A 25,523-nucleotide genomic window follows, 5' to 3' on the forward strand; every position below is an offset into this window, starting at 1 on the left:
TGTGGGTATGCTGTATGAGCGTGTGCGTGTGAGTGCGTGTGTGCGTGCGGGCGTGTGCGTGGGTATGTGTGTGTGGGTATGTCTGTATGAATGTGTGTGTGTGTGTGTGTGTGTGTGTGTGTGTGTGTGTGTGTGTGTGAGTGCGTGTGTGTGGGGGGTATGTCTGTGTATGTGCGTGTGAATGTAGATGTGTGTATATTCTTATAATCAGTGCATCGTCGGCATTAGCATCATTGTCGCGGCGGGGTGCCACAGGTCGTGCCCCGCGTCCTAAGGCCAGCTCAGCGAGGAGAAACCTCGCGTAGAGCAAAAGGGCAAAAGCTGGCTTGATCTCGATGTTCAGTACGCATAGAGACTGCGAAAGCACGCGCGGCCTATCGATCCTTTTGACTTGAAGAGTTTTCAGCAAGAGGTGTCAGAAAAGTTACCACAGGGATAAGTGGCTTGTGGCAGCCAAGCGTTCATAGCGACGTCGCTTTTTGATCCTTCGATCAGTCCGCGATCCTGGGGCCGCTACGGCCGACCGCGGGCCGCCGAGGCGGCCGTACCCGCAATAGGAGTCTCGTGAGTCAAACGGCTCAAAACAATGTGACACACTACTAGGCGGCCGGTCCTCTCGCGGGCCAGTCGTCACACAAGCCCGGTTTGCCGTACGGCGCGTCTGCCCGTCGTCGGGATCTCATCGCTTACGACGGCACAGCGTCTAACAGTCGAACATAAGTTGCTTTCGCAGTCTCTATGCGTACTGAACATCAAGCCAGCTTTTGTCCTTTTGCTCTACGCGAGGTTTCTGTTCTCGCTGAGCTGGCCTTAGGACACCTGCGTTATTCTTTGACAGATGTCCACGCGGTGTACATTGGGTGATGCTAATGCCGACGGTGCACTGATCATAAAAATATACACACACACCTACATTCACACGCACATACACAGACATACCCCCACACACGCGCGCGCGCGCGCGCGCCACACACACACACACGCTCATACGGACATACCCACACACGCACGCACGCACGCACTCACACGCACACGCTCATACAGCATACCCACACACACATACCCACGCACACGCGCGCGCGCGCACACACACACACACATGCGCTTACACGCACACACACACATACCCACGCGCGCGCGCGCGCGCACACACACACACGCGCACACACATACCCACGCACACACGCGCGCACACACACACACACATAAAAATGCGACCCTAAAGAATTATTGCCGTGGATACTCTAAAATAGAATGTCCCCAATATCCTCATTTTTACCATGTTCAACGTCTGATAACTCGAAAAGTAGATGGTTCCGGACTTCGTGCCCATTAACACTTTTGATCAGGAGATTATGAAGTACAGCATACTGCAGTTTCAACCAATTTGACCGGGATCCATTTTCCCTATGGCTGGGCCCGGGGTCCTTTATTAATAAAAAATATCTTGCCCAAAAAGCCCAATTACAAAAATTTGTTAATGCAGTTTAAACTTGTATAATTGATTTTTATTCGAGATAATTCCATTTCTTATAGTTTTGTGTCAGAACTCAAAAAAAGGCAATATGACAAAGATATTAGGAGAGGGACAAAGAGAAGACTGGACGAGAAAGTGAGAAGAGACAGCAGGGAGTCGATTGTGCATCTTGAAATGAGGTGAAAATTACAAAAGTGAGGAAATTCACTAGCGTATCTACGATTTCATTTGTGGAAATCTAGTAAAATCTGTTCACTTTTGTAATTTTCACCTCGTTTCAAGATACACAATCGACTCCCAGGAGAGAGAGAAAAAACAGAGTGAGGAATGCAAGAAAATGGGCAATAATAGAATGAGATAAAACAAAATCTGTCATGAATATGACATTGATTGATAATGTAAAAAAATATATAAATTTATTATATATTACTCGTACATGCATGATATTTCATATATAGAAACAAAAGTTATTGTAACCCATTGGGGCCAGTCAAGCAGTCAATAAAAACAACCAACTAACCAACTATATTGTTCGTATCACTCTCTTCTGTGGACTGTAACCAAATTTTCTCGATGCTTCCAAGAAGTCTTATTTTAATACTCAAACAATGTCCATAGCCGTCAAGAGCTGCTTCAATTGAAAAAATCTTATTCCTGCCGCATCAGTCGCGGTTATGGAAGTGGCATTAATGTTCGGTGTCTTCGTCCGTTCGGGCTCCGACTGAATACTCGCTTCGTAGTGACATTTGTCACATTTGAAAAAAAATTCCGTGAGTAATCCGCGACGACGATGATTGACGAGATTCCAGTACTTGAATTGACACGCGATTCCACGCGAGTGCGTGTTAAATGTCCTATGAATCTCGCTCCACATGAAAGAGAAATTTACAATGGAACGACGCGTAGGTACATCTTCTTGAGTACTACATGTGTTCGTAGAGCAGGTATTATTAATACGGATGTCCTCCTTGGCCTCAGAATGTCCACGGCTTCGATTATGCGTGCTTTCTTTCGCATGGCCCTCTGTTTTTTCCACCTTATCTATATTAATGAAAACCAAGTCCTTGTTGTCCTCGCAATATTCAGTGGTTTCATTACATCCGCCTTCTTTCTCATATCTCTCTGTTTCATTTACCTTACCTACATAAGCCAAAACTAAACTTTTATCGTCCTCAAGATATTCAATATTTCCACTGCAAACGCCTTCCTCCGTGTACGTTTCACGTTGTCCTTCATTCGTATCCGTTGGTTCTTCCTTTATTTGGTGACAATGTATCATTTCAGTATTGATCTCACACGTCGTTACATTGGATAAAAGTTTAACGGAGTTTAGAGGATCGGTAGATTCCGTATTCTCAGTGTCACGATCGACTTGCATGCGTTGTGCCATCTGTTTCAGCATCCTTCGCCTAGAACCAGACGTGAAATGTAAATAAATATTAAAATTACATCGTTATATAGTTGGAATATTTCAAGAATATTTCAAATAGATTTCTAAATGAAGTAAAAAGCTAAGAACAACAAGGAATATTTTGAAACAGATTTCTAAATACGAGGGTTGTGGAACTTTCCAGGCATCGCGTCACTAACTGGATTTTGTGTAATGCCACCCATCCTTTCTTCCAAGAGAGCCTATGCATATGTGGAGGCAGTTTCTTTGCGCTATATTTTGGCATTAAAAAATTATATATATATATAGACGTAGAAAAAATAATAAAACGTTTATTACGCAAAGAATAGCCTACGTTTGGGTACTTTTCAACAACGGAACACAGCCATATCGTGTGACACACAGTGTCAACTACTGCTACTGTCGCTACTTGTTATCTGAAGCACTGCTTAGCTTTTTACTTCACCCGCTTCACCGTCAGAATACTCAGAATGTAGTATAGTCACTTTTCATAAGAAGAAGAGAGAAACAAAACAACGCCGCACGCCATATAGCGTTTTCGATTTGCGACTCAAACCGACTCGGGTCGCATCATGTATACAGGACTCTAGCATCATTGACGTGGAATACATACATATCTATGTATGTATTCCACGTCCATTGATGCGACCCGAGTCGGGTCGAGTAGCAAATCGAAAACGCCAATAGTCTCGACTGTCGATGTCGTACGATTATATCAGAGACTCCAGAGTAGTCCAGAGAGAAGGACGAAAGTGATCACTCCGCACTCCCACGTTTTGACTACCGAATTCTGTAGGTATAGGTATATGTGGCATATGTGCACGATTTTGTTGCAAACCATAAAATCGTAGACATAGCACGGAAGAGAAGCAGAAAATCGTGCACGTTACCTGGATTCGGTAACAGCCAAAACGCGGGAATGACCACTGACCACTCTCATCCATCTCCTCTGTACATACATACATACATACGTAAGCTACGTGCAGCAAACAACGAGAAACATCGTATGTTTCAGGACATCGTACAGGACATTTGTAAAATTATATAGCGCTAGCCTTATCAAAAATTAAGTCAGAAAATGTAACCATTTTCTCTGTAACGCTTCGTGTTGTACGTACTAATGTGTTGTGTCCAACAAAAAAAATTTGCCCCTCCCAAAAAATAGTAAAATAACTCACCTCAAAATACAACGTCTTCTTCGAGAAAGTCTTTTTTGACTAAGTTGTAGCCTACTTTTACATCCCATTGTGTCTCTGAATATCTTTCACTCTGCTATGTTGCAGCGAATACAATCGGTAAAACGTGTCATGCGTACGATATACTTGACCATACTTGACAACTGTTGACAACTGACAACATACATTATGGTCGTGACAGTCAGAGAACTGAAAGGCCATCGCACACAAAATGCATAGCTTAGCATAAGCGTAACATAAAACCGCTAAACCAATGAGCATCCGGCAATGGCCTTAAGGCTATTGCACACAAAATTGCAGAGGCTGCATAAGCATGGCATAAAGGCCTATCCACACAAACTTGCATAGGTGCATAACCATATGCATAAAGAAACGGCGTGGTCTCTCTTATTTCCTTATGCACATGCATATGGACCACGCAAATCTCTTATGCTTATGTTTATGCGCTATGCAAGTTTGTCTGGATTGACCTTGGGAGCTTTCCAGCAAGCGACACAAGTCGACACAAGTGTCATTTTGTCTCTGTTACTCATTGCCAAAAAAGAAAGATAGAACGACGTTTGTGTCGACTTGTGTCGCTTACTGGAAAGCTCCCCTTAAAAACCGCTGGACCAATGAGCACTTATGTAAGTTAATATGGCGACTTTATGCTAGATGCTCATTGGTCTCATTGGTTTAGCTCATTGGTTTAGCGGTCTTATGCCTATGCATATGCAATATTGTGTGCGAGGCCCTTTAAGCCCCTTGCACAATAAGCGATAGCGATGCGATAAGGTTGCCGTTTGCCGTTGCCGACAATGCCGACAAAGCTATACCGGCTATACCTTTGTCGGAGAAGGTGGGAGGTGGGACGAGGATGGGCAATAATAGAATGTGATGAATGTGATGTGAATATGACATTGGTTAATAAGTTTATATAATGTAAAATAGACATTTATTATATATTACTTGTGTATGTATGTACAATGCTTAATGTATGGAAATGTAAACGATGTAACTGAAGAACACTAATATCTATTTCTACCAAAGTACATTAATTTTAATCTTGGTTCAATACTTTTTTTAAATCTTTTTTTAGTCCTAAGAATTTAACTTTTCATCGCTCGAACGGCCGTCGGCCGGTATGTACCTTGAAAGTTTATGGGATCCGACCAAACACTCGCTTCGTAGAGACATCTTTGACACTTGAAATAAAATTCCGTGCGTAATCCGCGATGAGTAAAATTTACGAGCTTCCAATACTTGAATTGACAATCAACTACACGCGTGTGTTCCTTAAATGTTCTATGGATCTCGCTCCACATAAAAGAAAAATTTACAGGGAAACGACCTGTAAGGATATTTCCTTGAGTCTTATCCTTCTTGGCCTCAGATCCTTTTCCATTTTTTCCAGAGTTTAATGTGCCGTCAACTAGATTTTTGGTCTTATTGTTAGAATGTTCAATGCTTTGGTTATGCATATCTTTTTTCACATGGCCCTCTGTTTTTTCTACTGTATTATCTACTGTATTAATGGAAACCAAATCCGTGTTGTCCTCGCAATATTCAATGGTTTCATTACATGCGCCTTCTTCCTTATAATCCTCTGTTTCGATTTTCATCTTATCTACGTTAATAAAAACAAAATTTTTATTGTCCTCGCAATATTCAATATTTTCACTGCAAACGCCTTCCTCATTGTACGATTCTATCTGTTCTTCATTATTATCCGTTGGTTCTTCCTTTATTCGGTGACAATGTATCATTTCAGTATTGATCTCAGACGTTGTTACATCGGGTGGAAGTTCAACAGACTTTAGAGGATCGGTAGATTCATTATTCTCAGTGTCACGATCGACTTGCATGCGTTGTTCCATCTGTTTCAGCATCCTTCGCCTAGAACCAGAATTAAAATATAAATAAATCTATGAATAATATATAGTTATAATTAAAAAGAAATATGCTATATTTCAGATAGATTTTTAAATGCTGTATGAAATTAAAGCTAAGAGCAACAAGGAATATTTCAAACAGATTTCTAAATACGAGGGTTGAGGAACTTTCCAGGCATCACGTCACGTCAAATGGATTGTGATGCCACCTCACACAAAATTTACCTAACTTATCAAACAACCCTGAACCCTCGTATCTTCTCACCCATCCTTTCTTCCGAGAGAGAACCTACGCATATGTGGAGGCAGTTTCTTTGCGCTATATTTTGGCATTAAAAAAATTATATACATATATAGACGTAGGAAAAATAATAAAACGTTTATTACGCAAAGAATAGCGTTATTTCTGATTCACCTGTTTAATGTTAAACTTTATAAATTAATAAAAATATTTGTATGATTGTTACAATTAATAATTTTAATAAATTACTGTACATATACGTGTGTGTTAACTTTAAATGTAATTTAATGTTCTTTTAGATATATTATTTTAAAAATTATAACATTTTATTTTCTATACATAAAATGTTTCACAATTATGAGTAGATTGTAGAAATTACGTTCAAACAAACAAAATAGATTTTAAACAAATGTATTCTATTTACGAATATCATGAAATAAAGATTAAATATAAGTGATATACCGTATGTCTATCTAAAACATATTACACGAACGAATCCTTTTTAGCCTAGCGTTTATTCAGCGCAATAATCTTCTAGCTGAGAGAGATTTTCTTTTAGAGAAAGAGAGAGAGAGAGAGAGAGTTTTTAGAGTCCTTTCCTATATTTTTCTCGCCATTTACTATCAACAATATCGAAGTAAATTCTTGCAAATCAGTGTGATATTATAATATATAACACACAATCGTAAGATGATCTTATTATGCTATTATGTGCACGTATTAATCTCAAAAGAATTAAAAATCACTGCAACAAATTTGCTCAATTTTAGTCAATCAATATGCTTGACGCATTTATATAGGACAAATGAAATGTTATCCTATGTCCTACTGTCCTACCTAATATGAGATAGGGCTCTAATATGAAAAATAGAAAGAGATGTACGAGAAAAAGAAATATTTTGGGGAAGATCGCGCATTATCTTTTTTTTTTCTTTAACAAAAGAAAGAGAAGGAAAACGCAAGATATAGGGAGCTGTCAAAACTCAAAATTTTTTCTCTGTTTAACTAACTTAAGAGGGTGCTGGAGTGTCTGCTAAATTCTATAATAGGAAAGTACCCTTATCTAAACGGAATTAAAAATGTCGATAATTAACGACATTTTTAATTTAGTTTCCTACATTATCGTACATACATTCAATTCAGTTCCAGGACATAAACATGTATCGCATGTATCGGAAATACATGAAAGGATTGCATATGTATGTATATGCGGTGGTTGCGTTCCGATATTCACTGTCAGTACTAGAAATCTTTAGTTTACGTCATGTACACTATAAATTTTCAGTCTGACATTCATTTTACCAGAGAAAAAATATATTAGTATATAATATATGTATGTTATTAATACCTTCTCACCCATCCCTTCTTCCGGGAAAGTCTCCGGACAGATAAACCCCGATACTTTTTCTTACTGTGTACTCCCATTTAAAAAATGATATATATATATATATAGGTGTAAGAAAATACATTTATTGCACAAAGAATAGCACGTTATTTTGGATGTTTTCTAGCAACGGAACATAATCATACCACAAGTGACACAGTGACACAGTACTAACAGTGTCGATTGCTGTCAGCTTGTAGCAGTTGTGGTTGGTTGTGGTTATGTGGTTAGGTAAGTTAGGTTAGGTTAGGTTGTGGCTGGAAAGCTACTTAGCTTTTCTACTTTACCGCTAGAGTGCAGGATAGTACGCGAAAACGAAAACGCTTGCTGCGCGGTGAGAAGCGATGCTGGTAGCTAATAATGGAGGATTCACACTGCGTCCGATGTTCGACGTACGACGATCCGACATCCAATAGGAAATTTTTGTCTCTAATAATAAATTCTGTTATTGGATGTCGGATCGTCGTACGTCGAACATCGGACGTGATCGGACGCAATGTGAATCCTCCATAAACATTTAGTTCTTACGGAAGAAAAGGCATGTTGATTGGCTACTGCGTCGCTTCTTGCTGCACGGTAAGGCTGAGTTTCCACTGAGCGCGTCACGCGTCGCGTCGTCACAAGTTAACCAATCAAAACATCCCATTTCATTACATTCTTGTGACGGGATCGAAATGGGATGTTTTGATTGGATGACGCGACGCGTGACGCGCTCAGTGGAAACTCAGCCTAAGGCTGAGTTTCCACTGAGCGCGTCACGCGTCGCGTCGTCCGAGTTGAACCAATCAAAACATCCCATTTCGATCCCGTCACAAGAATGTAATGAAATGGGATGTTTTGATTGGTTAACTTGTGACGACGCGACGCGTGACGCGCTCAGTGGAAACTCAGCCTAAAGGTGCCAATTCATGGGACGCTGAAAAACAGCGTTGAGCATCGTCATGTGACATCATATGATGCCAGCGTCAAGAAAGAGAAGTTGGATTTTTCCAACTTCAAGCGTCAAAGCCAAAGCAGCGCGAAGACGCCGAAATTTTGACGCTGTTTTCCTTTTCATGAATTTCAATTGACGCCGGCGTCAATTGTAGTCATGCGACCTTCTTGCCGCTGAAAATGAGCGTCGAGCGTCAGCATGAAAAGGCACCTTAATGGCCTAGTTTACACCGATCACTTGATACGCGTATTAAATAGTAAATAACTAGTAAATAAGTCTGATTATTGGCTGATCAGTTCAAATATACTATTTGATACGCGTATCAAGAGATCGGTGTAAACTAGGCCAATGTCGCTGATCCACAGTCGCGGAAACGCCGTGCGGCAGAGTGCGTTGACCAATCAGAAGGCTGCCGCAAGTCGCCTGCGTTAACCTCCGGCAAAATCAAAATTTGTTGATTGGTCAACGCACTCTGCCGCACGGCGCGGCGTTCAGAGAAAAGAGAAATAATTCAATAATAACAGCAAAAAATCTGCTGAAAATGGTGAAGCCCAAAAAAAAATTCTGAAGCTGGAAATTTTCCAGAAAATCAACACCACCTTATTTGTTTCTGGAGTCGCGCTTCATCAGCTTCTGCTACACTTGGAGTTTTTCTTGTAGCACTGCTTGGCAACGTGCACGATGGAACAGCAGTTGTCTTCAAGCGTCTCGTTTTTGAAACAACATCTATCGTCAACGTATTCACAATTAATTATTATTGAAAATGTATCATTTATACACATTCACGATGCACAAGTTAAACAAAATCTCAAGTGGCTAATTTTTCCTGTCAAAAATTAACTCTCTTACCTGGCAGTATATAATCCTCTTTCTGGAAATGCCGTGAACACACTCTCATATAAGAGGTCATTTTCTTCGTTTTTAATGCATTGCTCCAGGCTTCGAAACGATCACATTTCTCTAAATTACCAAAATGATTTTTGACATGTACGAACAACTTATTAAGCTTGGGAAAGTGATGAAATCGAACATTTAAATTTCTTTGAGCATTACTTCCACAACTGTGTACAATACATACTTCCTATAATAGACTGATGACTCTCCGTAGGGTGAACCAGTTCAGGTACTTTGTCGACTTTGTTATAGATGGAAGATGTATTGTCATCAAATATTGTTGGTACAGCGGAACTGTGTAGACGAGGACGCTGAAATGGAACCTGACAGAAAAAAGAAATATGCCACAAAGGAAATATAAAAAGAACGTATGTATATGTACATGAAATAAAAATGGAAATGAAGGACAACACGTGCAAATAAGCTAGTTTTCGTATATTAAAGAAAATTTGGTGATAAAACTTACGTTTGCAATAACCTTTCCATTTGCATCATGTTTGATGTAGCTCCTGATAATATAATGTGCTTCAAAATGCTTCTCGCAAATAGTGTGCGTTTTTTTAAATGCTACTACACCAGGAATAGCGGCTTTCCATTTTTTTCGCATCTCTATATCTCTCGGCACTTTAAACATAGACACGTTCTTTTTCTTGGTTTTGTACGATTTACATTTCGGTACTGCGCACGTTACAACCATTTTGCACTACTTTTAGAAATTTCAAAATTATCAGCTCAGCGGCTGTTACTAAACATATAATGGCGGCTGTAGTCACCTTACTAAATAGTAGCGACACGTGGTGGCGATATCATAAATTATAAAACCTGCTTCAATGGGCGCGTTCAGCAGACCAAGCCGCTGAGTAGCAGTCGAACGTGCGTGGCTCTTAGGCTGAGTTTCCACTGAGCGCGTCAAGCGTCGCGTCGTCACAAGTTAACCAATCAAAACATCCCATTTCATTACATTCTTGTGACGGGATCGAAATGGGATGTTTTGATTGGATGACGCGACGCGTGAGGGTGCCTCCCCATGCAAGACGGAATCTCGGAAAACGGAATCTCGGAATTATTCTGATTGGTTAGTCCCATGAGGCTAACCAATAGCCTCATGGGACTAACCAATCAGAATGATTCCGAAATTCCGTTTTCCGAGATTCCGTCCTGCATGGGGAGGCACCCTTACTTCTTATGCTAGGTTTACAATGCGAGTCGTAAAGTCGTGAGTCGTAAGAATTGACCAATTACAGTCGATTATTCTTCTCAAATTCGATTGTGATTGGTCAATTCTTACGACTCACGACTTTACGACTCGCATTGTAGACCTAGGCTGCGTTCGGGGAGACGCTATTAGCGCTGACAACGTCATTCTGTCTCTGTTACTTACTGAAAGTTGAACAAGGACAGAGCACGCTCATAGCGCTAAAAGCGCGCTCCCCGAACCCAGCCCTTGCATTAGAGTTCCTATACTCTATTACTTCTAGAACCAACCACGCAACGCAAAGGGTTGCGAAGACGAACTCAACAGTTGTGTCTGCTGAACATGGCCAATAAGGGCCAATTTCACCAACCACAGTTAGCTTAACCGACGGTTAAAGTTAGCAGGATTGACCAATAGAAAGCAGGGTGGAATGGGTGGATTAATTTCTATTGGTCAATTCTGCTAACTTTAACCATCGGTTAAGCTAACTGTGGTTGGTGAAATTGGCCCTTAGTCATAATCGTAAGGTTGTAAGAAGATAGACCAATCACAGTCGATTATTCTCCTCGCGGTTGAAGAATAATCGAGTGTGATTGGTCTATTTTCTTACGGCCTTACGATTAAAACTAAAACTTTGTTACGTGCAATGGCCTTTAAGACCATCTTAAGTACGATCTTAAGACGTTATGAATCAATCACAGGCCGGTATTCATAGTCGGTTCTTATATTTAAGACCATCTTAAGTACAATCTTAAGATGTCATTAACCAATCACAGAGCCGTATTAGCATCTTAAGATGTTATTTAAGACGGTCTTGAAATAAGATATGAATATGAATACCGGCCACAGAGCCGTATTAGCATCTTAAGATCGTAGTTAAGACAGTCTTGAAATATAAGATCCGACTATGAATCCGGGACCTATGGCCGGCATAATCAGATCTTATTTCAAGACCGTCTTAAGTACGATCTTAATGCTAGGTCTACAATGCGAGTCGTAAAGTCGTGAGTCGTAAGAATTGACCTATCACAATCGAATTTGAGAAAAATAATCGACTGTGATTGGTCAATTCTTACGACTCACGACTTTACGACTCGCATTGTAGACCTACTATAATACGGCTCTGTGATTGATTCATGACATCTTAAGATTGAACTTAAGACAATCTTAAATAACTATAACCGGTATTCATAATCAGATCTTATTTCAAGACCGTCTTAAGTAATATCTTAAGATGCTAATACGGCTCTGTGATTGGTTAATGACATCTTAAGATTGTACTTAAGATGGTTTTAAATATAAGAACCGACTATGAATACCGGCCTGTGATTGGTTAATAACATCTTAAGGATGGTCTTAAATATAAGAACCGACTATGAATACCGGCCTAAAATTCGGCCAGAGTTGCCAGATCTGTGTATACTGTATACGTATACGACCGTGCTGATAACTCTCGGAAACAGTTGACGTCGAATCGACATTGAACGCCGATAAGACAAACGTGTTAATCATTTCCCTCGTAATCACGTTCTTGTCGGTGAGTCACGCTTCCTCTGGCGGCAGCTCTGGCTTCCGTGTAAAAAATAATCAACCGGCCTGTCTATACCCGTTTGGTTTAATCTATGGACAACTCGTGGGCGGAAAGGTTTTTACGGCGGAGGCGATGAGAGGAAGGGGGTGACCAAGTGTGACAGGACTGACAGGAGGCGTGACTCGAGATACGAGTTATCAACACACGGCTGATCGCAGCGGGGAGTCGGGGACATTTGTCAGGGGAGCGCAAACGAACCACGAACCTTCAAACAGTACGGTAGCCTTTCGTGGACTGCGTGGAGTAAGGCTCTCCCCCCCCGTGATCGTCCCTGCGACCTGCGAGCCTGCGACGGCTGCGACTCGTCTCCCGTGAAGATCGTCGTCGGCAAGCGCGATGGAGACGTACGAGAGCGTTCTCCTGGTCAAGTCCGAGGTGTTTGTCTTCAAAATTCCGCCAAGGTCGACCAACAGGGGTTATCGGTAAGCGCGCGTCAGACGCCTCGCGCCTGTCCAACGCGACGTTTCGCGATTCGCGACGCTGTTCAATATGTTATGAACGACGGATCCGTAGTTTCTCGTTGAGACGACCGTACGAGTCGTTCGAGTAAAGTAAAGCTAGAGTAAGGCGGGTGGACGGTACGTTTGTTCTGTTTTCTCGAATCTGTGTGACTCTGTCTGTCTCTAACTCTGTCTCTCCTCCCCAATCTGATCTGTCACAGAGCAGCCGATTGGAATCTGCAGGAACCCTCCTGGACCGGTCGCATGCGATTGGTGTCACAGGGCGACAGCATCACGCTAAAGCTAGAGGACAAGATCACGGGCGAACTGTTCGCCAAGTGTCCCATCGAAACTTATCCTGGGATAGCGGTAGAACCGGTCACCGACTCATCCCGATATTTCGTCCTGAGGATCCAAGACGATAATGGACGGTCAGCGTTCATAGGTGTCGGTTTCTTGGACAGGTCTGACAGTTTTGATCTGAATGTCGCCCTTCAGGATCACTTCAAGTGGTTGAAGAATCGGGAGCAGATCGAAAAGGAGAAGGAGAAGCCGAAACAGGAGTTGGATCTCAGATTTAAGGAGGGCGAAACTATCAAGATTAACATGAAGATTACCGTAAGAACCTTTTCGTCACGTGGTTGTTTCGCAACATGGTTGTCGTGCCCGTTAAAATCTAAAGACGTAATATTTATTTAAATTGAGATTTAGAAAAATATCGTTCCAAGATCATTAAAAGAAGAAACATATTAATTTTACGTCTGTTCACGTATTACTATATCTCTCTCACGTTTGATTGATTTTATAGAAATATATCTTTGCTTTTGTTTTCTATTAATATCCTTATTAAATTTCTTTTAGAGCTGCACGTGTGTCTGATACGATTCGATATGTCAAGTCAGACTGTCCTGACAACAAGTATCTAGACAACGTGTCTTTTTATATGGTCCACGATCTTTAAATAATTTTTCTACATATTTGTTACGTGTAGAAAAAGGATGGCAGCGAGGTTGCGTCCAAGTCCAGACAACGTAATCCGGCCGTAGGTCTGCCGCCTCCCCCAGGTGGTGTCAAGATTGCTCCACCACCAGCAAAAACTCCTACTTCCTCACCGGCGCATAAGCCACCACAAAGTCAAAATCAAGATGGTACGAGTTCAGAGTGGGGCGAATTTGCTAGTGCTTCTCAGTCAGCATCGGCCGCAGCACCGGCATCAGGACCGGCACCAGCACCCACAGTGGCCAATGCCAGTTGGGTGCAATTCTAACTTTTAAAATATATGTATATAATGTTATACATAGATATTTGCTTCAGTATATACACATAGTGATTTTGATATGGATGGTCAAGCTTTGGAAACATGTTGAAAACTACTCATTTTGAAAACTCCTGAAAATGGAGTTTTGCCGTAATGATGACTTTTAAATCAAAACGTTCCGTGGATACTAAAATAATCATTGAAAATTTTTTGACGTTAATAAATAACATCTTAATTTTTCAATGTCTAAACGGACTGATAATTTTTATAAATATCGCTAACATACAATGCCAACATATAATACAATATTAGAAACGTATATCTATGTAAACTTTCAAAGCATTTTTGTACAACTTCATGACGAGGAGAGAGTGTTTATAAATTGAAAAGAAAGCGACTTCAGATCTATGCTAATATGATTCTTTTTCTTAGAATGGATAGAATATCTAAAATTTGGCCATTTATGCTGAAATCGTTCTTGTATATTAAAGTAAATGAAATAATTGATTATACACGCATATGACATGATAAACGTATTAAGCTAGAGATTTTAAGGTGACTATTGCAAGTCTTTATGAATAATGGAAAGAGAGTCTGATGTATATTTTCCAATACTATATAGCGTGTGGTGAAAAATATAGTAACATTCGTCGAGAGGGGTGATATTTTTCCAGTCAAAAAAGACGTTTTAAAGCAGTATTAAATCCTAAGGAAGCCTTTCGTTATATTTGTTTTGTAATAAAACTATTTTTTAATGAATTTATTGTTTTTATTTCGGAACTTTTCAAGGAAAGAATTTTGCAAAGTCTTAAAAAAACTTTCGTTCCAAACTTATGTAAAAAAAGTGTTAAAAATAAATATACCGATTATCATATCGATTAAAAGAGATGCAGTGTAATGTAATAATTCACGTCTTATGTTTTAAATTTTTAAGGATCCAACAGTCTACAGAAAACTCGTAAGCTAGCTACGAAAAGCAATATGAAAAAATTTTACTTTGTAACGTGATATTTATTTTTTGTTTTTCAATAGATTGCCCTCTTCTCGATTGTTGCATGATTCCCCAGCACTCTATATAATAGTATTGTACTTATAAATACCATTCAAAAACTCATCTCAATCGCTTTTGGACATTCAGTGTATTTGGAGATAGCATAACATAATTTTTTGTATGTATAAATGTCGATATATATCAGATGCATTTAGTGCCTTGTACAGACTAGTCCAATAAATTAGAACCAAATTCGAGGCAGATTACAATAGTTGTTTACATGTTTAGTATTTATACAGAGGCACACAGTACGACATTCGAGATTCATCCATTTTCTTTTCAACTTTTTCAAATATGAAACACTGAATGACTTTCACCTGGTTTACAAAACAACATATTTCTTTTTAAGATTCAAAATGAAATCTTTTCATTGTAGTTAAATGATTTATCGTTTATATAATTTGATTCATAAACATTGTATATTAGGTAATGTCATCCAATATACATCTTATTTATTCATTATTATATTAATTAATACTGTTGAGAAGCGATATTAAATCCTAAGGAAACTAAAAGGACTTTTAAGGAAGTCTCGTTATTTTTTTTAAATAATAAAACTATTTTTTTATGAATTAATTGTATTTATTTCGGAATTTTGCGGAGCACGTAGATATAAAGAGAGAATAATTTTCTTTTAATTAAAATCGACATTTTAATATATTTTATTATAAATTAAAAATTATAATAAAATATTAAATTATAGTTGAAAATTTTATAACAAAAATTTAATAATATTTAGTTAATTTTTCCAATATCAACTTGTTAGTTGTTTTTCCAGTATTTTCTATTGCACAGGCATTTTTCAATTCATTATTCAGTCAAGTGTATAACACATAACATATCCAATATATAATAACAATATAATGTTTGGCCTCGACCGTTAGCTTGCAACATTTGTAAATATTACGAGGCCTATTGTAAAAGAAGGCCTACGTCCCTCGTACACTGAGTGTCCACAAAGTTATTCATTCAATTTTAATACATTTGAGCCGAGCTAGGTTTTTCATTGAAGAAATAGCAGCAAAGTCGTCGTATCTTTATTTAAATTCATTATTCTCTTCTCTACTTTTTTCGTTTTTCATCTCGCATGTGCTAATTGATTTATTCTTGCCGAGAATATAGTCTTAAATCAAGGAAAAAAATTCTACAATGTTATAAATCAAGTATTTTTATATTTTTATGACGTTTTCAAGCCATGTTTTTAATCCCGATTGGGAAAACCAAATGATTCAGAAACTAAGTCTCGAAATTTTCAAATCCTATATTAGATTCTATAATTGGATAACAAAAATTATCTGCATAATAAGCAGCAAAAATAGACATGAATTTTTTTATGTTCGATTTAAACTTTTTTTTCAAATCTCTAAAGAGAAGTATTCACAAACAATTATTTTACATCTACATATCTCATGAGTATTATGTACAAGTTATTAGAAGAGGATGTTATACTAGAAATGTTTAAACACACGTCTGAGGAGTATATGTAAAAATTTCGACGTAATGAGAAACAATATTGTGTCTCCGGTGAAAAGTAGAATCCTACTACATCTATGACTCGTTAATTAGATAAATTGTACAATGTTATTTACATTACCCCGTGCTAAATTTTAATGTAAAATGTAGAATAACCTTGTTGAAACATATTGTTAGTGTGAATCTTGTTGAATGAGTGTTTAGATGCAATTTCATATATTACATATATTATTTCTTTTTATTTATAGGAAACTGTCTCAAAAAGGTGCAAAGTGATAGCGGAGAATGTCATAAGTTATACAGATGTTAGCAGCGAATCAGAGTTATTTTAATGTTTAACGTTGAACGTTAAAGAAGAACGAAAACTTTTATATCATATATATAAGAATTACCTCCTTCGAATAATAATAGTTATATATATATATATGTGTGTGTATGTAATAAATGTTATTTTTAAAAACTAGAACGATCGACAAGATTTGTTGATGTTAATGCAACGTTTGTTGCAGAAATAAGTATTAAGATATCTCAAATTATTCAATATTACAAACAAAATATAATTATGAGTAAAAGATACTTCATTTATATTTCACAAATAATTTTTTTTAGATTTCCTTAAAAATTATCAACAATTTAAACAAACATTTGCAGTTTTAACGCATCAGAAATAGAAACAATGCATACTTACGAATATCCAAATGATTTTTCGTCGACAGAATTATTTTTTCCAATAAAACAAAAATTTTCAGAATAAACGGTAGAAGAGAAAGTCTATCATTTATTGTAAAAATTTTTGTGTGTATAGCTTTACATCTTTCTGCTTCCAAAATCGTACGTCGAATTGGTTATTATTAAGGTATTATAAAGAACTTAAAAAATAGTATTCTGCTGCTATTTCACATCTTTCTTGGGACATCCTGTATGTTAAAGCTAATCTTCAGCTCTAATGAGGTACTAATATCACTTACAAGCACATAATCGTATTATAAAGTGATATATGCAGAAAGCAAATTAAAAGTGTGTCACTTGTATCTATTCTAGTTTCGTGTATATGGCACGTGAAAGAAATTGTTACAATGTACTGTATTATATGTGTGATAGCAACTAAAAGAGAATTGTAATCCTGGTATATATATATATATATATATATAAAACATTCCATATTTTTTATTTTCTGTAAACACGTTGATAAGATAAAAATAAATATTGGATGGAAGTTGAGAATCTAATCTCGAAATTATGTTTGATAACGGCTAGGATCCGGTCTGAATAAAGTGGCGATGAAAAATTCTCGTATATTTCCTCATATATTTTTCTCCGGAGATATATAATAAACAGTTGGTGCATCCCAAGAATTATTGCGAGTTATCATGTTACAAATAACTTTGCAGGGAGATAAGTCGTTATGGCATGAGAAGTTATTCTATCACACGTACGAACGACTGGTTCGTCAATAATGAGTCATCGTCAACATCATCATCATCATCAACAGCGTTTATTGCGTGCAACGTTAAGCCGTAAGCTGCGCATGGCCATAGCACGACTGAAATGTCGTTGTACTGGACGCTGAAGCTGTCCATTGACTAGAGTTGACTCCTCGTCACATTCTACGCTGGTCAATACAACAAAGAGTACACCGAGCACCTACGAGAACGGGCGCGTACATCAGTAACAATTTCCGATCCGTTGGATGTCTCCGGAAGGAAACAAAAAAGACTTGTGTGTTTTCGTAAAACCGTTTAGATATAAACTTGATTTAAAAAAGATTAAAGAAAATACTAGAAACTTTATATTTAATTGTATCCCATAAAACGTGCGACCGTTTATATGTGTGTTCTATTAGAAATTAGATTACATACCAAACCGACGATTATCAGCAACGTGTACACGTGTATACTTGCAAGCGGTAGTGACTCGACCTCTTTCAATGCATCGGCAGCATCGGAAAGATCTGGTTTTAATTCCAGTGCGTGACGCAGGTGTACAGCTGCCTCTTGAAAGTGTCCATATGCCTATAATGAGAAGGTGCACTTTAATTAAATTTTCATTCACTACATCTTTTTCAACACGTTACTGTTCAATGAACGTGCGCAACACCAGGAAAAAAGCTATCAACGTGCGTTAAAATTTCACATGTTGGATGAATGTAACAGAAAAACGGTAAATGATGGAATAATAATTTGACCGAGTTTAGTTTCTAAGAAACTAATCAGTCATTTATATATCATATAAATTCAATATCAAACAATTATTATTATTAATTATTTGATAAAATCATATCAATTTAATTTTTAATTTTGATAATTTCAATTTTATCTTTGCAAATAAATGAATTTATAAAATATTTTGCACATGTTTATTAAGAATCTCACAAATATATATTTTACACAGCTATAATGCTATGAACGTATTGTTGTATTCGTATACCTTGAATATTTGTCCAAGCGTAAGATATTGCTCCCATGCATTGCGATCTGGAGGTTGCAACTCTAAGGATCGCCTGGCCAAGTATGTCGCGTCGTCCAAGTAATGTTGTACCAGCAATACTCTAGCCAAATTCAAGAGCACTTCCGCGTTGTGCGGTGACACAGCGAGCGCTCTGCGAAAACACTCGATTGACCTTTGCGCATCACCTTTTATACGCCAGAAATTTCCTATCTGGTTATACAGCTGGACAGATTTTGGTTTCTAGAAATGGAAATTTATTTGAAGAGAAATATCATAGAGTTTAATGCTACATAAAACTTGAATTGCATTTGAAAGATATATAAAAAGATGGTAAATCTGCAAGATATAAATATTATGATCGCACGAATCTGTTGTCTTTTTGCAAAAAGGTGCTTAAAGACTTGGAGAGAAAATAAAAATGCTAGACTAGACTCTGGTAATTTTGTGAGATATTTTTTCCTAGCGCTGCTAGGCTTTGAAATATAGGTACCTCTCGCTTTGCTTTCTTCAAGCGTCTCTCTAGCAGGTCAATGTCGACGTCGACGGTTTTGCCGCCGTTCTTCTTGAACATGAGCGCCACATTGGGCTCCGGGACCAACGGATGCTTGTTTCTGTTCGCCACGCCGATCAGATTGTCGTAGTAGGTAAAGTTCACCGGCTTGCCACAGTCCAATATTATGTTGTCGCCGTGCTGGCCGGAAGCGCACGTCACTTGCTCGCTCGACACTTGTGAGTCAAGTGGGAAGGACTCGCTGATATTTTGCGTGTCCTTCAACACGTACGACGAGAGTCGTCTGCCAAGGGGACCAAAGTTAGGGCTGTTTTAATACTGAATGAACAGCAAGCCACACACAAAACGCTAACTACAGAAAGAAAAAGAAAATTATGTCACATAAATGGCATATCACTCGTGTACACTGTAGAAACATTAACAGGAAAAGAAATCTACGCATGCAGGTGGTGGACTATACTATATAATGGTACAAAAGTTGCAGGAAGGACGGCGCGTGACATCGCACGGCGCGCTACATGGAAGAAAAGGAAAAACCGAACGAAGGAGAGGAACTGAGGGCACAAGCTGTCACTTTATAACCTAATAGCGTAGGCGAGATAGGTGCACGGTGCACGCCGCACGGCCGGTTCCTCACCTCTCCTGGCTGGCGAAGCCCTTGCACTCCTGACAGTATATCTGCACCTTCTCGTGCTTCTCGGACGTCGCGGTCCTGCTCCAGGCCTGGCCATTGCCGGCGACCACGCTGCCCGCGAGGATGTCGAAGATCGGATCGTCCTCGATCGCGCTCACAAAGTCGGTCGTCTTCACGACCTTGTCGGCGGCGTTCAGGCGCCAGGACGTCCGCGAGTTCGTCAGTCTTATTTGCAGGATCAGCAGGCAGAGCGCGTATCTCCCCTCGGTCCACGTCAGTCGCATCCTTCCCGCGAGCCGCGAGCCAGGTCAGCCAGGAGCCTTCCAGTCCGCGCTGGTCCGCGGTCCGCGCGCCGTTCGAATTGTTTACAATCTCGCGATCGGGAGCGAGAGAGAAGGAGAGGAGTCAGGAAGCGCGATCAGCGCCGACGCAGGCGGAGGAGAGGGAAGTACATGGCGAAGCGGTAGGAGGAGCGAGAAGATCGGACATATGCTGCGCGCTCTCATATTATCATGCTAGATGCGACTGCGAGGGATTAGGGGGAGGGGACGACCGCGCGGAATCAAGACTCAGGGCACTCAGGGTAATGTGACATTTATACTATATATAATTATGCGACATCAAAAAAATTGGCTTGAATTACTCGCACGCGATGATTTAAGACATACATACTGCACATGCAAGTGTTCAGATTGAACGTAGGTATACACATAATCGAATAAGAGTAGGAAGTGAGCGGGAGATTTTAAAGCAAAATTCCAAGAGATTTTAAAGAAAAAGTCCAAATATAGTCATGAATTTTAGCAATAAAACCTTACCACGTAAAAATAACTATAAACAGTTGTACAGCACGTATTCAATATTCACAATAAAATTTAATGAAATAATAATTTTAATAAATTTGTCAACTGAATAAAATATTGCATGCGTATACGTGATTTTTCGTGTTCATGTCTTTCGTGACATGAAAGATTATTTTTCGTTGTCTTATTAATATGAAATCGTCGCAGTTGCATCCTACATTTTCTTTCTCTCTATAAACTAGCGATAATTATTCGTCATGTTCTCAGATGCCTCACATTAGGATTATTAGATGATTCAACAGTCCTCCCTTTTTCTTGATCTGTATAATATATTCGTGCCTCTAGATTACATTATTTAGTAAAACGCTTGATCGTTCCCAAGAGTTTCGAGGACACTTATATATATATATATATATATATATATATATATATATATATATATATAATATTTACAAAAAGTAGATAAATTTTAAATACTGCGCTTCATACTGCGGAAACAAAATGACTGATGCGTTTGGTCATATCACACGTCAAATGTAACGTTATTAAGCGTTTGGATTCTTCGACATCAATTCCAAGTCAGAATCCATCATATCTTTTACAAGTTCCTGCAAAATGTGTCACGTAATAGCGAATTATATATGATTATTAAAGACACTCGAGTGTTGGCGCTTGAGACGTACTTTTTTCAGATGGATATAAAAAATTACCTTAAACGTAACAGTCGGTTTCCATCCGAATTTGTTTCTTGCTTTTGACGAATCGCCCAAAAGTACATCCTGTAAAAAAAAAAAAAATTGGAAACAATCAAACGCGCGTAAATAAAATGTAAACGTAGAGCATTAAATAAATCTCTTTTAATTTTCTAGTTACATGTACCGGATATAATAATGAGACTCACCACTTCAGTTGGACGAAAGTATTTCGGATTCACGCGAACTAATATTTGACCAGTTTGTGCGTCTTGCCCCGTCTCATTCATGCCCTCGCCTTGCCATTTAATTGTACGACCTACATATTGGAATGCCATTTCTACAAATTCTCTCACGCTGTGTGTTTCCCCCGTTGCTATGACGTAATCGTCCGGCTGCGTTTGTTGGAGCATCAACCACATTGCCTGCACATTATACGTGGCGCAAATTATATATTATAAGAAATTTCGAGTGTCTAATTAATTTATTTAAGCATCGCGAACTTGATCTCAAAGTCATCAAGCGTTACCTACTTGTACGTAATCTTTCGCATGGCCCCAATCTCGCTTCGCATCCAAGTTTCCCAATTCGAGCACGTCCTGTAGGCCCAAGTGTATTTTCGCTATGGATCTCGTCACCTTTCTCGTGACAAACGTCTCTCCTCTTCGCGGGCTTTCGTGATTGAATAATATGCCGTTGCACGCAAACATGTTATACGCTTCTCTATAATTTACGACAATCCAGAAGCTGTATAACTTGGCACAAGCTAAAAAATTGGAAAAAGATGTATAAAAAAGTATAATAGAAAGATAATCTAATACAAAGATATCTCTTTCTCTCGCACGTACCATACGGGGAGCGTGGATAAAATGGTGTTTTTTCATTTTGCGGAACTTGCATCACTTTGCCGTAAAGCTCGGACGTCGATGCGTGATAAAATTTTACAGATTTTTCTAAACCGCACGTACGTATCGCGTCCAGTAATCTTACCGTTCCAACCGCGTCCACTTCCGCGGTATATTCGCTCACCTCAAAGCTTACCTTGCAACATACAAAAAAAATCACATGTACGTACACAGAGCTCTCAATCTATTTAATATATATATATATATATTTTTTATACATATATTTAATACATACCATGACATGACTTTGCGCCGCGAGATTATAAATTTCCGTCGGCTGTATCGCGCTAATGACTTTGATCAAGCTACTCGAGTCTGTCATGTCGCCGTAGTGCAGCTTCATTTTACCCTGCCGATGGCACTTGGGATCCTCGTAAAGATGCTGAATACGCGCGGTGTTGAACGAACTGGCCCGCCTGATGATGCCATGCACATCGTATCCTTTCTCCAGTAAGAATTCCGCCAGGTAAGAGCCATCCTACAATAGCGACAAAAGACTGTGAGGACAATCACTCACAAAGGTAGTTTTGTAGTGAATACACATATGGCAAATAGATCAACTACTACTGTTTGTGGACAGCGTCAAGATCTGAAAATTAAATTCATAAAAAGAAAGCACTCTCACCTGCCCAGTGATACCAGTTATTAGAGCGACACGTCTACTATCGCCAGTGGCCATGTCGCTTGTATAGGTCGAGGATCGAGTTTACCTCTCAAATTTATTGAGTTACTATCTAATGCCAGGCCAGAGCCATTAATACTGATAACGTTTATCAACAGAAAAATCTCAGTGTTACTTTCTTCCTTATATAGATATTTGTCACGTCTTTTTCTATTTCTGTTGTTCCTATTTCTCTTAACTCTGTGTCTCTTTAATTGTTCCTCTTTTTCTTTAATTATATCTTAAATATAAATATCCCTCGCGTTGAACGCCAAGTCTCCTTATCGCTTTCTACTGTGTGATTGTGAGAGTTGTATGAGACAAGAGGAGGGGAACGTCAAAAATTAATATAGCATTGGAGATATTTTTCGCGTCCTCCTTCCATCATCGTTCAAACACACATTTCCAAGTTTCCTGTCTAAATCAGATACAACGATCCGAATACCACCGAATATTTAGAATTTTTTCGTATTTCCCGTACGGTTTCCAGGTCGTGAAAACCGCCATGACGTTCTCCGTCAAGGAGGGCAAGGAAGGAGTAACCCATAACCTCTCTGCGATCCGCGCGATGATTGGATACCGCTCTTGACGCGAGGCGCTATCTATGTCCGTGTAAAATTGTCTGAACTACATATAGCCGCGAATTTTCTCGATGGGTACGTACGTTTTCTTACCGCCTGCGCGCCTTACCGGTTTACCGCGGTGGTTCCGCGCTTCGATTAAATTCCGATTTCCGCGTAACTTGTTGTCGGCGCTGTCGGCGATTAATACAACAACGGATTCAAACTGCATGTGCAGTGGAATCATTCACCGCAAAATTTTTAATTTAATCATCCGATAAGTCCGAGTCCGAGAGTGGGTTACAGTGGGTTATGTGTAAATGGAACTCGTCTATTGGGTCGCCTGTCGCCTGTCGCCTGTCGCCTCTGGGTCTGTATTGCACAAAACGTAAAACATGTACATTGAACAACGCAGCCATGCACGCGTCCACGAATATTTCCCCAGGTAAAACGTCCACGGTCTTTGGTTCTGGTCCCACGGCGTGCATGGCGTCCTGAATTTTTCATTTTCTATTGCTATGTTTACGCGAGCGTCAAGTACTTTTGACGATAATTCCTCCGAGTAAGTATGAGAAATCAAAAATTAAAAAATGAAACATGTTAGGATTGTCATGGGACACTAGAGCTGTCATGTTCTCGAAATATTTAGCGCTTTACATGTAAGAAAAAACCCTTTACGTCCGCGTGCCCTATTTTTCTCACGTTCTTTTGAATATATATATATATTTTACATGATCGTGCATATATACGTATAATGTCATGATTTATACGCGAAACTTTGCGCGATTTTGCTCGAATCGAGCACTTTATTATTACGTTTTTTATGCGCAAGATGATCCGCAAGCAGTTTTATATTTTGAAACATGCTATTCTATTTTTATCGGATGCCTATTTATCGCTACGATTAGATATGCTATTATTATATATTTGACCTGATATCGAAGATATATTAAACAGGGTGTATCTCTCGCGAGCGAAGGGATACGTATTATATAGATTATAGATGATAAACTACATCTGTGACAATCACACCACGCGATTTTTTTCGTGGTATAATATATATGATCGCACACAAGTGAAGAGAATCTTATCAGCTAGATTGCTGAGCCTCTTTATCCCGCGTCAAGATACGTGTCACGACGTGAGGTGAAAGTGTAGAGGGGAGGGAATCTGGATTAGGTATGTATATAATATACATATGCGTACGCATTAATGGATCCAGACCAAGTTAACAGAAACGAACGATGAGCAAATATTTAATTATTTACGAGAGTTTCTTTTCCTTTGACGTAAGAGACGAAACCCAAGCAGAACAAAAAGTCACACGATGACTCCAAACGTCAAAATGACTCCAGAGTGATTATTTATTAATAATCACTTATAACGCCACTTGGTCACTTTGACATTTATCATGGCCCCTTGTGTTCTGCTTGAAAACACAATTTTTGTTTAAAAAAATTTGGACCTTTATTGTTGAGACTCTCGTGAGTTGGCCGTCACTCTCGAAACAAACTCGTTCGTATATACTCTTCGCTTGGTCCTCGGCTTGACGGGAGCTGAATCTTTTTTTTCTTTCTTCTCTGAAAGCGTGCAATAATATAAATGTTTGATTGCTTTGCATCGCACATGTCCAAATGACGTATCATTAGCATGATACAAATACGTCTTGTACTATTTGACTCGTAGAATCGAAATGGTGACGATATTGTAAATGCAAATTTATTATAAGGAAAGAATTTAAATATATGTATGCGAAATGTTTGCGTGTGTATATGTGTGTGTGTGCGAAACCAAATCAGCATTCCGCAATTTATTTACCAAGTCATTCAAGAAATATTATCTCCTGTTTTCTTCAGTTTTAATTTTAATCAATAATAGCCGAAATTTTACTCA

The 25,523-nt window shown here is 38.9% G+C and overlaps 4 protein-coding genes across 6 annotated transcripts; 1 reads left to right on the forward strand and 3 right to left on the reverse strand.

The window, feature by feature from the left end:
- Window positions 1–1,867: 1,867 nt before the first annotated feature.
- Window positions 1,868–10,187, reverse strand: LOC139812952 (uncharacterized). 2 transcript variants are annotated; one of them, XM_071778144.1, is made up of 7 exons: window positions 9,875–10,187; window positions 9,593–9,731; window positions 9,364–9,474; window positions 9,114–9,240; window positions 4,067–5,959; window positions 2,618–2,886; window positions 1,868–2,518 (listed from the first exon to the last, which is right to left on the reverse strand). In XM_071778144.1, the coding sequence occupies exons 1-5, from the start codon at window positions 10,103–10,105 to the stop codon at window positions 5,173–5,175; spliced, it is 1,395 nt and encodes a 464-aa protein (XP_071634245.1). In that variant the 5' UTR covers window positions 10,106–10,187; the 3' UTR covers window positions 1,868–2,518; window positions 2,618–2,886; window positions 4,067–5,172. The 2 variants fall into 2 exon arrangements, with proteins under 2 accessions (XP_071634245.1, XP_071634244.1); XM_071778143.1 differs by having other exon boundaries at window positions 1,868–2,886.
- A 1,930-nt stretch (window positions 10,188–12,117) lies between these two features.
- On the forward strand, window positions 12,118–16,882 carry LOC139812545 (NECAP-like protein CG9132). 2 transcript variants are annotated; one of them, XM_071777421.1, is made up of 4 exons: window positions 12,118–12,616; window positions 12,856–13,252; window positions 13,626–13,884; window positions 16,665–16,882. In XM_071777421.1, exons 1-4 carry the CDS (start codon window positions 12,531–12,533, stop codon window positions 16,724–16,726), a joined length of 804 nt encoding a protein of 267 aa, XP_071633522.1. In that variant the 5' UTR covers window positions 12,118–12,530; the 3' UTR covers window positions 16,727–16,882. The 2 variants fall into 2 exon arrangements, with proteins under 2 accessions (XP_071633522.1, XP_071633523.1); XM_071777422.1 differs by lacking the exon at window positions 12,118–12,616 and adding an exon at window positions 12,623–12,772.
- An 822-nt stretch (window positions 16,883–17,704) lies between these two features.
- On the reverse strand, window positions 17,705–20,737 carry LOC139812543 (uncharacterized). The gene is made up of 5 exons (XM_071777419.1): window positions 20,013–20,737; window positions 19,355–19,658; window positions 18,844–19,104; window positions 18,276–18,428; window positions 17,705–18,060 (listed from the first exon to the last, which is right to left on the reverse strand). Exons 1-5 carry the CDS (start codon window positions 20,291–20,293, stop codon window positions 17,902–17,904), a joined length of 1,158 nt encoding a protein of 385 aa, XP_071633520.1. The 5' UTR covers window positions 20,294–20,737; the 3' UTR covers window positions 17,705–17,901.
- A 146-nt stretch (window positions 20,738–20,883) lies between these two features.
- Window positions 20,884–23,604, reverse strand: Gmd (GDP-mannose 4,6 dehydratase). Its single transcript, XM_071777420.1, has 7 exons — window positions 23,035–23,604; window positions 22,645–22,887; window positions 22,353–22,545; window positions 22,038–22,270; window positions 21,714–21,929; window positions 21,523–21,591; window positions 20,884–21,420 (listed from the first exon to the last, which is right to left on the reverse strand). Exons 1-7 carry the CDS (start codon window positions 23,086–23,088, stop codon window positions 21,358–21,360), a joined length of 1,071 nt encoding a protein of 356 aa, XP_071633521.1. The 5' UTR covers window positions 23,089–23,604; the 3' UTR covers window positions 20,884–21,357.
- Between the last annotated feature and the right edge of the window lie 1,919 nt (window positions 23,605–25,523).

Source organism: Temnothorax longispinosus, chromosome 5 (assembly GCF_030848805.1).
Source record: "Temnothorax longispinosus isolate EJ_2023e chromosome 5, Tlon_JGU_v1, whole genome shotgun sequence".
Lineage (NCBI taxonomy): Eukaryota > Metazoa > Arthropoda > Insecta > Hymenoptera > Formicidae > Temnothorax > Temnothorax longispinosus.

Bases quoted from the DNA above. Each gene is read 5' to 3' on its own strand.
- LOC139812952 (XM_071778144.1), bottom strand. From the start codon at position 10,105: ATGGTTGTAACGTGCGCAGTACCGAAATGTAAATCGTACAAAACCAAG. The intron at 9,475-9,592 runs GTATGTATTGTA...TTGGTAATTTAG, and splicing joins TCATCAGTCTATTATAGGAA to AGAAATGTGATCGTTTCGAA. The intron at 5,960-9,113 runs GTGGTGTTGATT...TTCTGGTTCTAG, and splicing joins CGACTCCAGAAACAAATAAG to GCGAAGGATGCTGAAACAGA.
- LOC139812545 (XM_071777421.1), top strand. From the start codon at position 12,531: ATGGAGACGTACGAGAGCGTTCTCCTGGTCAAGTCCGAGGTGTTTGTC. The intron at 12,617-12,855 runs GTAAGCGCGCGT...GATCTGTCACAG, and splicing joins TCGACCAACAGGGGTTATCG to AGCAGCCGATTGGAATCTGC. The intron at 13,885-16,664 runs GTTGGGTGCAAT...TTTTATTTATAG, and splicing joins ACCCACAGTGGCCAATGCCA to GAAACTGTCTCAAAAAGGTG.
- LOC139812543 (XM_071777419.1), bottom strand. From the start codon at position 20,293: ATGCGACTGACGTGGACCGAGGGGAGATACGCGCTCTGCCTGCTGATC. The intron at 19,659-20,012 runs GTGAGGAACCGG...TCCCCTTGGCAG, and splicing joins GGCTTCGCCAGCCAGGAGAG to ACGACTCTCGTCGTACGTGT. The intron at 18,061-18,275 runs GTATGTAATCTA...CCGTTCTCGTAG, and splicing joins TGCTGATAATCGTCGGTTTG to GTGCTCGGTGTACTCTTTGT.
- Gmd (XM_071777420.1), bottom strand. From the start codon at position 23,088: ATGGCCACTGGCGATAGTAGACGTGTCGCTCTAATAACTGGTATCACT. The intron at 21,592-21,713 runs GTGAGTCTCATT...TTTTTTTTACAG, and splicing joins ACTTTCGTCCAACTGAAGTG to GATGTACTTTTGGGCGATTC. The intron at 21,421-21,522 runs GTAATTTTTTAT...CACATTTTGCAG, and splicing joins AACCGACTGTTACGTTTAAG to GAACTTGTAAAAGATATGAT.